The sequence below is a fragment of the Gymnoscopelus microlampas genome (genome assembly GCF_963454915.1).
Source record: "Gymnoscopelus microlampas genome assembly, chromosome: 18".
In the NCBI taxonomy this organism is placed as follows: domain Eukaryota; kingdom Metazoa; phylum Chordata; class Actinopteri; order Myctophiformes; family Myctophidae; genus Gymnoscopelus; species Gymnoscopelus microlampas.
In genome coordinates this window covers 30,482,575-30,495,845 of record NC_139955.1, presented here as the reverse complement: position 1 = coordinate 30,495,845, position 13,271 = coordinate 30,482,575, and the positions used below count along the sequence as shown (strand labels likewise).

Genomic DNA, 13,271 nt, shown 5'->3' with positions numbered 1-13,271 from the left:
CACACACACACACACACACACACACACACACACACACACACACACACACACACCCCTCTCCTGTGCGGTCCACCTGACATCATTCTTTATGCTCAGAGCTAATCAGAAACCCACCTAGCATATAGAGAGCTAATCGCAGTGGTCCTGATTGTGCAATGTGATTGGAGCAAAAGGGGGATATGTAAATGGACAATAATTCCACTCTACGATGAGTGCACTTTGTTTGTGATGTGAGCGGAAAACCCTTGGGTCATCGCGAGGTTGTGTGTGTGTGTGTGTGTGTGTGTGTGTGTGTGTGTGTGTGTGTCTGAATTTGTTATTTTGCAAACATGTCCATGTCTCTGTATTCTTGTGTGTATCTAATCTAATATCTATCAAGCGTGCGGGCGAGCGCGCGCGCGCGTGTGTGTGTGTGTGTGTGTGTGTGTGTGTGTGTGTGTGTGTGTGTGTGTGTGTGTGTGTGTGTGTGTGTGTGTGTGTGTGTGTGTGTGTGTGTGAGCGTACGCACACACATGCATGCGCGTGTGAGCACAGATTAATTTGTAATCATGTGTACATTCATGTTTGTGCTTACCTAGCTTCGGCTACGTCCTGCGTGCAGTTGCAGATGTAACCTTGAGCCTTGGGCACACACACTTCTCCGTGTGTGCAGGGCTGAGAGAGGCACGGGTTATCAACCCGCTCACAGTGGGAACCATGGTAGTTCCCTGGACACCTGCAGCGTGCTTCTGGAGAGGAAACACAACGCATGGCTCACTCCTAATACTCCATAATGTATACGGGTAGATCAGTGGTTCTCAGACATTTCAATTTCAAGCACCCCCATACACACACACACACACACACACACACACACACACACACACACACACACACACACACACACACACACACACACACACACACACACACACACACACACACACACACACACACACACACACACACACACACACACACACACACACACACACACACACGACTTGAATAAATAACACTATTATTGGATCAACACGAGAGTTCTAACCGAGCTCTCCACCGTGATTTGACCTTCCCAACTTGAGTTCAATATTTTTTATTTCGAAGTCCTTTATAACAGTGCACCATTGAGTGTGTGTGTGTGTGTGTGTGTGTGTGTGTGTGTGTGTGTGTGTGTGTGTGTGTGTGTGTGTGTGTGTGTGTGTGTGTGTGTGTGGTGGGGTGGGGTGGGGTGTGTGTGTGTGTGTGTGTGTGTGTGTGTGTGTGTGTGTGTGTGTGTGTGTGTGTGTGTGTGTGTGTGTGTGTGCGCGTGTGTGTGAAAGAAACAACACCCCAATGAATGGAAAAAAGAAAGTCCTAATCCAAACCTTAGGTGTGATGCGCAACAGATAGGATTGCGTTTTCCTTACGGGAATTTATCATTGGGGAAGTAATATATGCATTTGTTGTTCAGCAGCGTATTGTGCAACTGTGCCTGAGGTGTAACTGAAAGTGTGTGTCTGTGTCTGTGTGTGTGTGTGTGTGTGAGACTGTGGGGTTTTTCTTTCTATCTTCTACAGTTCTGATTGATGTCATCGGATTAACCAGCAAAATATTACTACTGTGCTGTACTGGCTAATGCACAGCCTCTATTATACGCAGCTAGGATGCGTCTTACTGCAGTATAAAGAGATGAGGTAGTTTAGCAATATTTAACAAATAACAAAATATGGTAATAATATTCTTTAGATATTTTAAAGATACAGGTCAAGAAATAGATACTTTACAGTCAAGAAATAGATACATTAAGAATACATTTGTGATTATTTGTGAATGAAGCCTAAGCTATACTTACATATGATAGCATCGCTTGCTGAAAATAACTCATTTTGGGAATCAGTTACTAAAAAAAAGAAAAAAATCCCTCACAAGAAAAAAATCCCACACACTGTCTTCAAATGCAATTAAAACGTTTTAATGGGAATAACAACGTTTCGGTTCAGATCGAAACGTTATTCCCATTTAAACTTTTTTATTGCATTTGAAGACGGGTGTGCGGGATTTCTTTCTTGTGAGGGATTTTTTTCTTTCAGTACGTTGGGGCCCTCGTTTGGTCTTCTCCTACACACCTGCCGCCTTTGTAGGTGTGCAAAAGACTTGCTTTTTATTTTGGGAATCAGTTACTAATATGTATTTAAGTATGAACTAGACTAAATAAATTTGAAATCACAAAAGAAATTTGAGGGCCCTCAATGGTTTATGCTACACTCACCTCCATTTACGTCCTCTTCGCAGTCACCGCCATTCTGACAGGGGCTGTGGGTGCAGGTGTCTGCCTGGCCACAGCACTGGTACACGCCAAACACCCTCCTGCTCCCAGACCCCGACCACTCGCCGGCATCTCCCACTCGGATTGGCTCGCCGTTGAATTCCAGGCCCTCCAGACAGCCAATGAAGTTGGCCGGGGACCCTTGGGCGTCGAGTCGGGCCGAATTTCCGTCCGAGTCCTGGGCCGGGGAGGCGAAGAGCAAAGCGGCGTGGGAGCGCATCATGCGGCAGGGCTGGCTGAGGACAGCCAAGGCAGGGTGCTGCTGGTCCATGGTCAGCTTCAGGGAGGTTGAGTTCACTTCCAAGAGGACGTGATGCCAGCGACCATCTGACACAGGAGCAGCCCTCACCAGCAAGGAACCAGTAGGGCCGTTGCCACAGAGATACCTGAACCGCAACTCACCGTTGGTCAGCTGAGGGAGGAAATAGTGGGAAATTACAGTATGCATTGATTAATGTGTTACAGTATGGTCAATTAAACAGAGAAACAAAGCATTTTGTATCTAAAGTAAAAGGTTACCTCCTGAACCTGTAATGACCCAATTCCCAGTTCATATCATCCAATTGATGCATTTACTGACATTTTTTAAACGTGTTGGCTCTGCAACATTCCTCTGCTGCATCAAGATTTTTCATTTACAGTTGGCTTCCAAGACACAACCCCTTCCTCCCACCCATTATCAGTCATCAGATTCTCAAGAAAGTCAGTGTCAGCCTCCATTACTGCCCTACATAGAGTACTGCCTGAATGAGAGAAACTCAGAATAAACACTTTTAAAGAAAAAAAATATCCTGGTCTACCAAAGGTATAGTGGATGGCATATCGTTTAATACCAGTTATGGGTATAATTCTTTGTTGACATGAATTCAAAACCCAAGTCAACCATTACCTGTGGCTGTGACCTTTAAACACACCAAAAAAAGGTATTTTATAAAGCAGAATTGATGACACTGTTTCCACTTCTGAGTGGTTGAATTTAAAGAGGAAGCGGGGAGACAAAAAAAAAGGTAAATTTTACACATTGGTTTATATACTGCATAATACATCTTCTTGTGGCATTTCTGCTTCATTACAAATGATGAAAGAAGAGCCGAGTGCAGTTCATGAGCCGGATTCAAATGCATGACATTGCTACAGCAGAAGGTCTGCTGCAGTATGTGCTATGCATGCCGACTGGCTAAGCAACGGGGGCACACGTATTATGTTCTCTTCTTCATTTGTCGTAGAGCTGCAAGCAGGTGTGATATGTTAGGGAGATCCCAAGGGCCTTGGCTTGACAGGGGCCCCCTCAAAAGATGCCAAGGTTCATAGATTTTATTGTTTTATAGATAGGAGGGCTTTAATAGATAATAGGGCTCCAGTGCGTTTTGCTGCCATAGGGCCCATTATTGTAATGGGCTGCCTCATCTCTGTCTAACGTCCCATTTATACAGCCATCTTAAACTTATGTGTATGTATACGTTTGAAACGCAAGTGGCATTGCAAGTGGCGTTGCTTTAGGAATGGAAGTGTCAGCTAACAGATATGTAATTTTCATATCCATAAGCTTTCAGAAAATGCACACAGATGGAGGAAATAAAAGCGATAAGTGAACAAAAGCATCCGTACATGCATTATTAAACGTTGAGTACGTTCTTAATACTGTAAAAGTCTTGTCCGACATTCTCTCACGCACAGTAAAAACTTTACCATAGCACCGGTCAGTGTCACCATCTCATTCAATATTGACACTGTCTAGTAGTGCTGCATGTTATATTTACAGTACACACACGCACGCACGCCGCGCGCACACCACGCACGCACGCGCGCGCGCGCGCACACACGCACACGCACACGCACACACACACACACACACACACACACACACACACACACACACACACACACACCTCCCAGCAGAATTTCACTCTCCTCTCATGTATTCAAACATTTTTTCATGTACTGCAAACCCCCCCCCACCCCCATTAAAAATACACACGCAGCATATATACTGCAAATTGGCAAGCGTGACCCTGTTGTGCATTACCGTACCACCCCCCCCCCCATCTCCATGCATTATTGATAATGCTTGGTTCTATTCACTTTAATTGCTGCAGGAGGGTGAGCCTCCGTCCTAGTCACTCTGTCCTTCTCCCTCCTCACTCCTAGAAAGAGGAGGAGGAGGGAGGAGCTGGGGGCGTCAGGGTTTGGAGGAAGGATGCAAAGCAGAGAAAGGCAGGATAGAAAACATATGGAGGGAAGAGGCGAGAGTGTGAGAGGGTGCAAGGTATACAGTACGCGAGGCTGTGTGTGTGTGTGTGTGTGTGTGTGTGTGTGTGTGTGTGTGTGTGTGTGTGTGTGTGTGTGTGTGTGTGTGTGTGTGTGTGTGTGTGTGTGTGTGTGTGTGTGTGTGTGTGTGTGTGTGTGTCAGAGTTTAACCACTTTTTTCAACATGGCGTTCCTATTTTGGGCATGTTATAACATTTTTTTAAATGCAAACATTGCAAAGCTAGATGATCTACAAAGTAAATTCTTGGTGTCATTATTTTGAACATTTTTCTAATTTTTCAGAAGTACTGTAAGTAGCCAGAGGAACCAGCAGAGTGTTTTTACTGTCTCTGCCAGAGTGTGCTATTTGAGTCTTCACTATTGCTGAGATGACTTTTACAAACCGCTGAGGTGATGAATGAGTTTGGTGAGTTTCCAGGAGAGGATGAATAATAGCAAAGAGGACAAAGCGACGCTGCTTGCAATTACTTAAAAATTGGGTAATGGGAGTACGGGCCGGCCGGCAGGTGGACCACAGCACTCTGACTCAGACATAACCAACCATACTGTAAACAAACCTGATACGGCCATATACTGTAGGCATGTCACTATGCCTCACACATAACCATTAACAAACCCGATATACCCATATATAGGCATATATGGAGATCCGGTTGTACAGAGATGACAGATCTGACCATATATTGGTGCGTGTATCAGCAAGGACTAAATGGAGTGCGGTGCCTGCCGTCGAGCAGTTCAGTAATGTGGTTTTCCAGAACCGCTGAACAACCGCCGGCATGCCAATATATGGGCAGATACTAATGAGATCAGGGATCTCCATACATGGGCATAGAAGGGACCCAGGTATACAGACAGATACAGAGATCTCGGAAACTCTAGTTATTTGGCAAAAAACAAGCGAGGCGAACGAATGGACCAGTTCCAGTAATTTTTACACTCAGCCTTCGTTCGCGTTCCAAATAAATTGTCTAAAAATAGGGTTCAGGTCTTTAAAAACAATTAAATAACGGCCAACCGCTGGCTTAGCTGTTCAGGCGCATACCACTTATAGGCTCTAATGTAGCCTGACAGCGCGTCGCGGGTTCGAATCCCGTTCCCGACGACCTTTGCTGTGTGTCTTTCCCCATCTCTCTCTCTCTCCCTGTCTATCTACACTGTATACTATCAATAAAGGCAGAAAAGACCAAAAAATATCTTTAAAAAATAGCAAAAACTGCAGATCAACAAGCTTCGGCATCTTGCTGTGCATAGTGAACTTTTAGATCAGCTATTCTTCATGCAACAAAGTAGGCATATGTAGGACCTACAGTAAGGGATTAAGTTGCCTCAGAGAAGAGCCGCCACCGGCAGTGGGAAAAACTAAAAATTCAACATTTACTGTAAATTTCACATCTCAAAGATGACAGGACTGGGGTACGTCTGGCCCCTCGTTCCACACTACTTTTTCACATTTCACTTCATTTTACATGATGTGGTGTGAAATTGGGGTCTGATTCGGGCACAGGGTGGGGGAGAGGGCCTGTCGTGTCTGAGTCCCGCTGGATGCTTTCAAGTGGACTCCTTTCAACTGTGTCAGTGCTTCAAGGCTAGTCGCGTCTACTCCAAACACTGTACGAGTAACGACGTCCAACTCGGTTATACGTTGGTGGCTCATGGGTTCAAATGCCGGTCATGACCAGTGTCCCAAATCATCTCCTCTCTCTATGTTCTTTTTAATGTTCAATTATTCACGGCTGTCTCCCATGAAGCAGAGATGCGCTATAAATAGATTTGTATCGGTGTTGGATCATCAACTGCGTCCACATGCATGTCCATGTAAGCCGACATTTAATGTACTGTATAGGCGCACATACTGTGCGGCTGCACACAAAATGTACACAAACAGTGGGGGAAGCTTCAGGGAAGCAAAAAGCATCCGTTCTGGTCAAACCTTAGTATCAATTAGTAATGTCTGAGTTGATTCACTGAGACAACTGGTGTATGTGTAAGACTAGCAAACAGCTTTGCACTATATATGATCAAACACAGCGCTTCACACACCCCTGCTGTCACAGGCACGCATTGGGACAGTGGAATGGGACAGCATGGTGCACCAGAGGTTAGAGAAACGGTTCAGTAAATAGACGGCCACAGCTTCAATCCACCCAAGGATTGTGTCCTGTATAAATGTCCTTGCACAGAGACACCAAGCCCTAGTTGCTCATTGTAACTCAGTCTGGGTAAGAGTGTCTGTTCAATGATTAAATCTAAACAAATGAAATGCAAGTCGTGTTTGTACAAGGCGGCTGAGGAGGTAGCAGTGATGATGCCGACTAAAGATGCTGTGATGTGTGCGTAGTCAGTATGTAAACTCGGACAGCTAACAGTATAGGGTATTTGCATCTGCATTCGCCGCCACGTCTTCGAGCTGCTCTCCTCCCCTTGATGATTCCACATCTGAGCTGTCACTCCATATAGAGAATGGTGTTTCCCTTTTTTGTAACCTTTTCTTCTGCACGGCTTGCCGCAACGCCTCATTCGTTCACACGGCTTCACGATTTCCATTTCAAAGGTGATAACGTGATGGAAGATGTGTGCAGACGCAAAAAACAATGAATTAGCAACTGCAAACAGGTCTGGGCTTAATTTTGCGCTCTCTTTTGTTACTCTTTATAAACTTTGCATATTGATGAGATGCGGGAGTTGATAAGGCATTAAGGTGTGCATGGGCCTTCCTCTCAAGGGAGGGGGGGGGGCATGGATTGTGGCACGTATCACGAGGAAGTCACTATGAAGTGATTGCAAAGAAAAGGTTGGGGATGGGGGGGGGGGGGGGGGGTTCTCAGATGACCATGTTTAGCCATTCCTTTTGAAGCAATTTTCCCTCCCCAAAGAAACAGACGGGGACACTTTCACGCACATGGTAAACCAAGATTCAAAACTCCCAAGAGGTAGAACCTTGAGGGGGTGGGGGGTGGGGGGGTACAGTGAATGCCACTTTTGATGCTTCTCAGCGTCAAAACCATTGAACATTCTATCTATCCGGGGAGTGCCTGGATGTCGCAAAATGAGAAAAACCCTAGGGGAGGCATTGCACGCAATTTCAAGTCCAGATCGGCCTTTCTTTCTTTTTTTCATCCGTTTGGAGAATTATTCATGCCTCTCAGAGAATACAATGATTCATTATTCTGTTTAAACTAGGCCCTTTAATGTGGTATAGAAGACCCTGTACTGTCCTCTCTTCCCTCAGTGATTGGGGGAAGAAAAAGAAAGACGTTGATGAATCTGCAAAGGCCACAAGCTTTTCATTTAGACTCGGAGCGTCTAGGAGAAGTGCCTTTCCCGCCGTTAGACTAGGAGAAGAGCCCTTCCCACCGTTGCCATGGATTTTGATGAAAAGGGCACACGCGACTCAGAATGCACGTAGAGCCAGCACTCATCACAACATAAGTAAAAAGGTCACCGATGAGCTGATTAACTTCAAATAGGGGCAAATTATTTGATAAGAGAGACCGGTATCATTGTTTTTTTTACAATCTGTCCAGGAATGTTCCACCTTTTCAAGGCAAGCAGGGATTAGCCGGGATGTCTGATATGCAATCAGACATTTACGTGTAAAAAAAATAACCACATGAAACACTACGCTGCCCAGAGATGCATGCATGATATATTTCCTTGTGGTGATCTGCAGGACTTGGCAAGAGAGAACCATCAGGGTTGTGGGATATTTGATGACAGCAGCTTTAGTTGTTGTGACTTTGTGGTACTTTTCCAAAGCTGTCACTTTTCATTACTTGGCATTGCAGCAGTGATTAGAAAAAGGGGATTGCTTTTTTCTTAATTTAACTCTGAGAACGCAGTGACCCAAATGGACCCTTACTTTTTAAATGATTAGAGCTAAATTAACACAGGATTTTAATGTGCATCATGGCAATTAAGAGAGTCTTTATGTGTCTTCTTGGTAGTTTAAACAATTTGTGTTGCCTGTAACCAGACCCAGTTGACATCTGAATCCTGTATATGACCAATGTGTCACATACCATTCTCCCATTAAAGCCCGACTTTCGGCACGTGACACCTCTGTACGACAGAGCATAAATTGGGCATAACACTCCTCACAGCAGCAACGACCCAGATGAAAATGGCTGTTGTGTAATTGTCAGATTTCAGGGCTATGTTTAATACAATAACACGCTTTTAAAAAACACCCTTTCGTCATGCATAGGAGACATACCTGTAAGGTTCCCCAGTCTGTGGAGCCGTTGGCCGTCACGATGAGGCCCTGATCCTGAAAGGTTCTGAACCTCAGGGACAGCCTGAAACTCTGACTGTCCTCGTCCATGTGGTGGAGGTACTTCAAGTAGCCCTGACCATCCAAACGCACTGCCGACTCTGAAATGGAATAGAAGTTTCAGCCAACGCACGGAAATCTACCTTTTCAATCAAATAAATACAAAAGGTTAAAGACAGCAAATACAAAGGTTAAGGACGGCAGCTCTTCCCTTCAAGCTGTTCCCTTAAGAATTATTTTCATGTGACTCAAAACTCAGTGTGCAACCAGACTTACTTTTGACTTGTGTCATTTTTTCGTTGAATGTAGCCAACGTGTTGAGTTGAAAATTGCTTGGAGGGCTTGGACTGATCAAGAATTAGACTTAGCTCGCCATTCTGTGGTTTTTGAAGCAGACAGGGTATCTGAAATAACTTGTCCCATTTCAATCTTTCCACTGGCAAATCCTGGCCGAGTAAACCTTAGAGAAACCACTCTTGTCTATATTTGTCAATGTAACACACTGTCTATGCTTTCTATCTCCGTCAAATCTGACAGCCGAGTCTGGAGATGAAACACAGAGTAAATTAAACCTAATGTGTGATTCCAGATCTCAAAGCCACGCAGTCAAAGCACTGGAGGAAAAATACATAAATATATATTTCTCCTGTTTTGTTTGATCTTTTCCTGGAAAAGGCCAAATTAATCACCTACAGCTCCCACTACAAAGTTTTCTCAAAAAGTTTCTCAAAAGTTGCTTATTATATCTTCTTCGCCAGCTACCACTAGTTCATGTGATTACGCTAAAAAACATGAACTTTGTGGTCCATCCATGAGCTCACAACGCGTCGCAAAAGACATTTGGTGTAGAGGGAAAAAAAAAAGAGGGGGCCGAATTAGAAATGTACTTGCCTCTCAGTTTGTTTCTGGTGTGTGGATTGAATTAAATGAATAATGACTTTCAGAATGAGTGTGTAGACTTCTACTCCTTCCCCAAATCTGTCCGTCTGTCTGCCCCCCCCCCCCCCCCCTCCGTGACTTGTATCTCACGCAGAGTAGCTCCTTATCAAATATTCATTAAGTCTCTTAAGGCCTGAGAAGTATCCGGTATAGTCAAAATACAGAGGCGATAACTTAGGTGAACGGAACATCTCTTGAATACATCTACTTCCATGAGAACAACTCCAGCTAAAGCAGATAATGTCATGCAGGGCCCGTAGAAGATGTCTGAGTACCTTTTGTACTTCTGTTGTGCCTAATCCCCATAGGAATGTCAGAACAAATCCCTGAAGACGCTTAGAAAAGGGGAAGAGACAGATGTCTGCATACGGTATGGTGGTTCAGTTGAAAATACCGTGAGCTCCATGTCAATTTGGACATTGTGTTGTCATTGGTCGGACTCTGAATTGAGGCATAAATGCTTTCCAACTGGTTTGATCATAGGAGTGGTCATCCAAACATGTGCGGTGGCGGAACATCTAGTCAGTTATTGGCAAAGACAGTGGCCTTCACATGAGCCCACAATGACATGACACACAAGAGAGCATAGGAACATATGGAGAAGTACACACACACACACACACACACACACACACACACACACACACACACACACACACACACACACACACACACACACACACACACACACACACACACACACACACACACACACACACACACACACACACACACACACACACACACACGTACCATTACAAGGACAGACGCTCTCCCAGGCGTGTTGCGGGGTGATGTAGCCAGCTCTGGCTGTTGCATAGTGGTTCAGCCTCTCCCCGGTCAGCCGCACAACGTTCCTGCAGCCCCGAGGGGGACAGCCAGCGTCCACACAGCCATTATGACTGACCCTCTGGATGCTCAGGCCCAGGGAATCCTCCATGTCAGACATAATGCCTGCAACGACAGCGGCAGAACATATTTACTGGAATGGGTGTACATGCGTGTGTGCGTGCGTGTGTCATGCTGACAGACTGCTTATTCATTTGTATTATAGCTGGCTTTGTGTTGATTCCTTTAGATTTTGTGTGCATCCATGATTTTCTTTATTATTTCATTTTAAGTTAGTAAGCAGTGTTTTGGAAGCCAGTCTACAGTGGCAGTGTAAGCAGTTCAGCATTGAGGACTCCATTTGGACAAGTGAGTTGAGCAGGTGCAGGGCACGAGCTAATTACTCTATTGCAGGCTGCTATTGGTGCTGGGCTGGAAGGCTCTCCCTATTTAATGGTTGGAAAGTGAGGCAGTTCTGTCCTAGACACGGAAAAGCAGACCTCCCCAAGAACAGAGGAGGAAGGACCTGGACCCAAACAGAAACCTACTGGACTCCCCAAGTCCCCCCCACTGGAAAGGGAAGTAGATGCACAAGACACTTTATTCTGCTGTGATTGGATTTTAGATACTGGAACCTATGGCATTTAATGACTGCATCTTACAGTTTTACATGGCTTTTAACACTGGACGGCTCTGGACGCTTCCCCCATTGAACATTGGATTTATGCATTCCCCTCCTATGCCCCTGCCCCATTCCACTGCTCTACTTTTATTAGTATTAGGTTGAATAAAAGAACATTGACTTCTTGCCTCGCTGTGTGGTTTTGTGTGGTGTCTCCCCATTTATGGTCACTTTAGAACCGAAGCCTTTGGCTTATTTGATTTTTCACATTATTGTGTAACACATGCATGCACATGTGCCTGTAGATGATGTTTATCGCTCAATATTTCAAAATACAGACAGTACAGTAGCAATGTCTAAAATCTAATTATTCTGTGAGTTCTTTACATTGTTATGACTACTGTGATAATTTTTCTGATAAACTGAGGGAAGTGCAATGGAATATGACAGAATAGAAGTGTAGAAGTATAAAAGTAGGGTTGTACAAAAGTATTTATACAAAGCACTGGGTATATCTTTTATGGTCAGTGTTTGGTGATGAAATAGTGACATCCACTCTCTGGATCCATAAATCCTTGCTGTTCTCAGATCTTATCAAATCCTTCCTGCTGTGCCTCCCCTAATCTGTCAAAGCTATCCAACTTGTCTATTACAGCTTTTTCTGAAAAAGTAAGGGGTGGAAAAAGGAAAAAAAGTAAACTACAGCTAAATGGCTCACCTGCCAGTCGGGTGGTAGGGAGTGGTTGAGCCACCCCGGACTGAGGCCTCCATATCAGCAAGGCCTCCAAGGCCTGAGAGCTGGCTAGCTGCTGCTGTAGGCTGGCCAGGTGCAGCTCCTGCCTCGGTATGCCCAAAGAAAGCCCCAGGGTGCGTTGCAGGCCCCTCCAGTGATCTCCTAGAAACTCCTGGGGGGACATCCCGACGAGCCGCAGCGTCAGCCCGGAGTCCAGCGCTCTCTGCTCCGCCGCCCACACGTGCACTCTGACCGCCGTCCAGACGCCGAACTTCCCGTCGCTCACGCTGATGTTGAGAGAGTAAGAGCCCGCCTCCAGGGTTTCGTCGGCCCAGATCTTACCGTCCGCCGCGTCTACGGAGAACCGGCTCCGTCCCTCTGGGGTTTCCGAGACCAGGCTGTAGACCAGGACGTCTTGGAGGTCCTGGTCGGAGGCGTGGAGCTTGCCGATGACGCGGTTGGCGAACAGCTCGCTGCTGGCGGACGTGGTGGTGGTGATGAAGACTTCCAAAGGCACCACAGAGGGAGGATACTTGCTCTGCTCTGTGACGTTTATGTTGACCACACAGATGGACGAGAGGGGTGGGTGGCCACTGTCTGTCACCTATTACGATACATACAGTACATAGTAATAATCATTAATCATAATTATAATACCACTGTTTCAACAAACTATTACACGGAAATTTGACAGTAGCCACTCTGACGTAGGGCACCTCGGCCAAAATGTCCATGTGGCAATTAAAGTAAACTTCTTACACTACTGAGCGTGTTTTCCATTCTGAACGGGTGCGAGCATTGCTCTGCTTACTTGTATTTTGAGCTGATGCTGCGGCTTCACTCTCTTCCTGAGCTGAGACGAGAGCGAGAGCAGGCCACCCTGGTCCACGTGGAAACGGCGGTCCTCGTTGCCACTGACGATGTGAAAGGAGAAGGGGGGCCCGTTCTGGGGGGTGTCCCTGTCAGTCACCACTAGCTGCAGGATGCTGCTGCCTACTGACTCGCCCTCCTGGAAGACAGAGATTGGATCACATCATATTATCAGGAGATTATACCGTTGCTGTCGGGCAGAAACTTTGTATCTCCATATTTCTACTTTTTATGTTTTATGTTGTTTTTTTCTCAAATCATTTTGTTCCAGGGACCCCCAGAAGCAAAGATTTGAGTTACAAATGTTCACTTTAAAAAAACTATATATACAAAGATTTGCAACAATGTTCATGATTAAAAAAAGATAGCAGATCTACAAGCTCATAGCGCGGCCCTCAGAGCCGTGCTATGAGGGCCCCCTCAAGGACCCCTGGGGGTCCCTGGACCCCCT

The 13,271-nt window shown here is 45.5% G+C and overlaps 1 protein-coding gene across 3 annotated transcripts in view; it reads right to left on the bottom strand.

The window, feature by feature from the left end:
• The window catches only part of fat2 (FAT atypical cadherin 2), an 87,348-nt gene that overhangs the window by 12,374 nt on the left and 61,703 nt on the right, over positions 1-13,271 (bottom strand). For 2 of the 3 annotated variants that reach the window (XM_084085554.1, XM_084085556.1), the window contains exons 20-25: positions 12,762-12,959; positions 11,936-12,554; positions 10,521-10,721; positions 8,772-8,929; positions 2,231-2,699; positions 575-728 (exon numbers count right to left, since the gene is read on the bottom strand). In XM_084085554.1, the coding sequence (XP_083941680.1) occupies positions 575-728; positions 2,231-2,699; positions 8,772-8,929; positions 10,521-10,721; positions 11,936-12,554; positions 12,762-12,959 (1,799 nt within the window). The remainder of the gene's footprint in view (positions 1-574; positions 729-2,230; positions 2,700-8,771; positions 8,930-10,520; positions 10,722-11,935; positions 12,555-12,761; positions 12,960-13,271) is intronic. The other variant, XM_084085555.1, reaches the window with a different exon arrangement.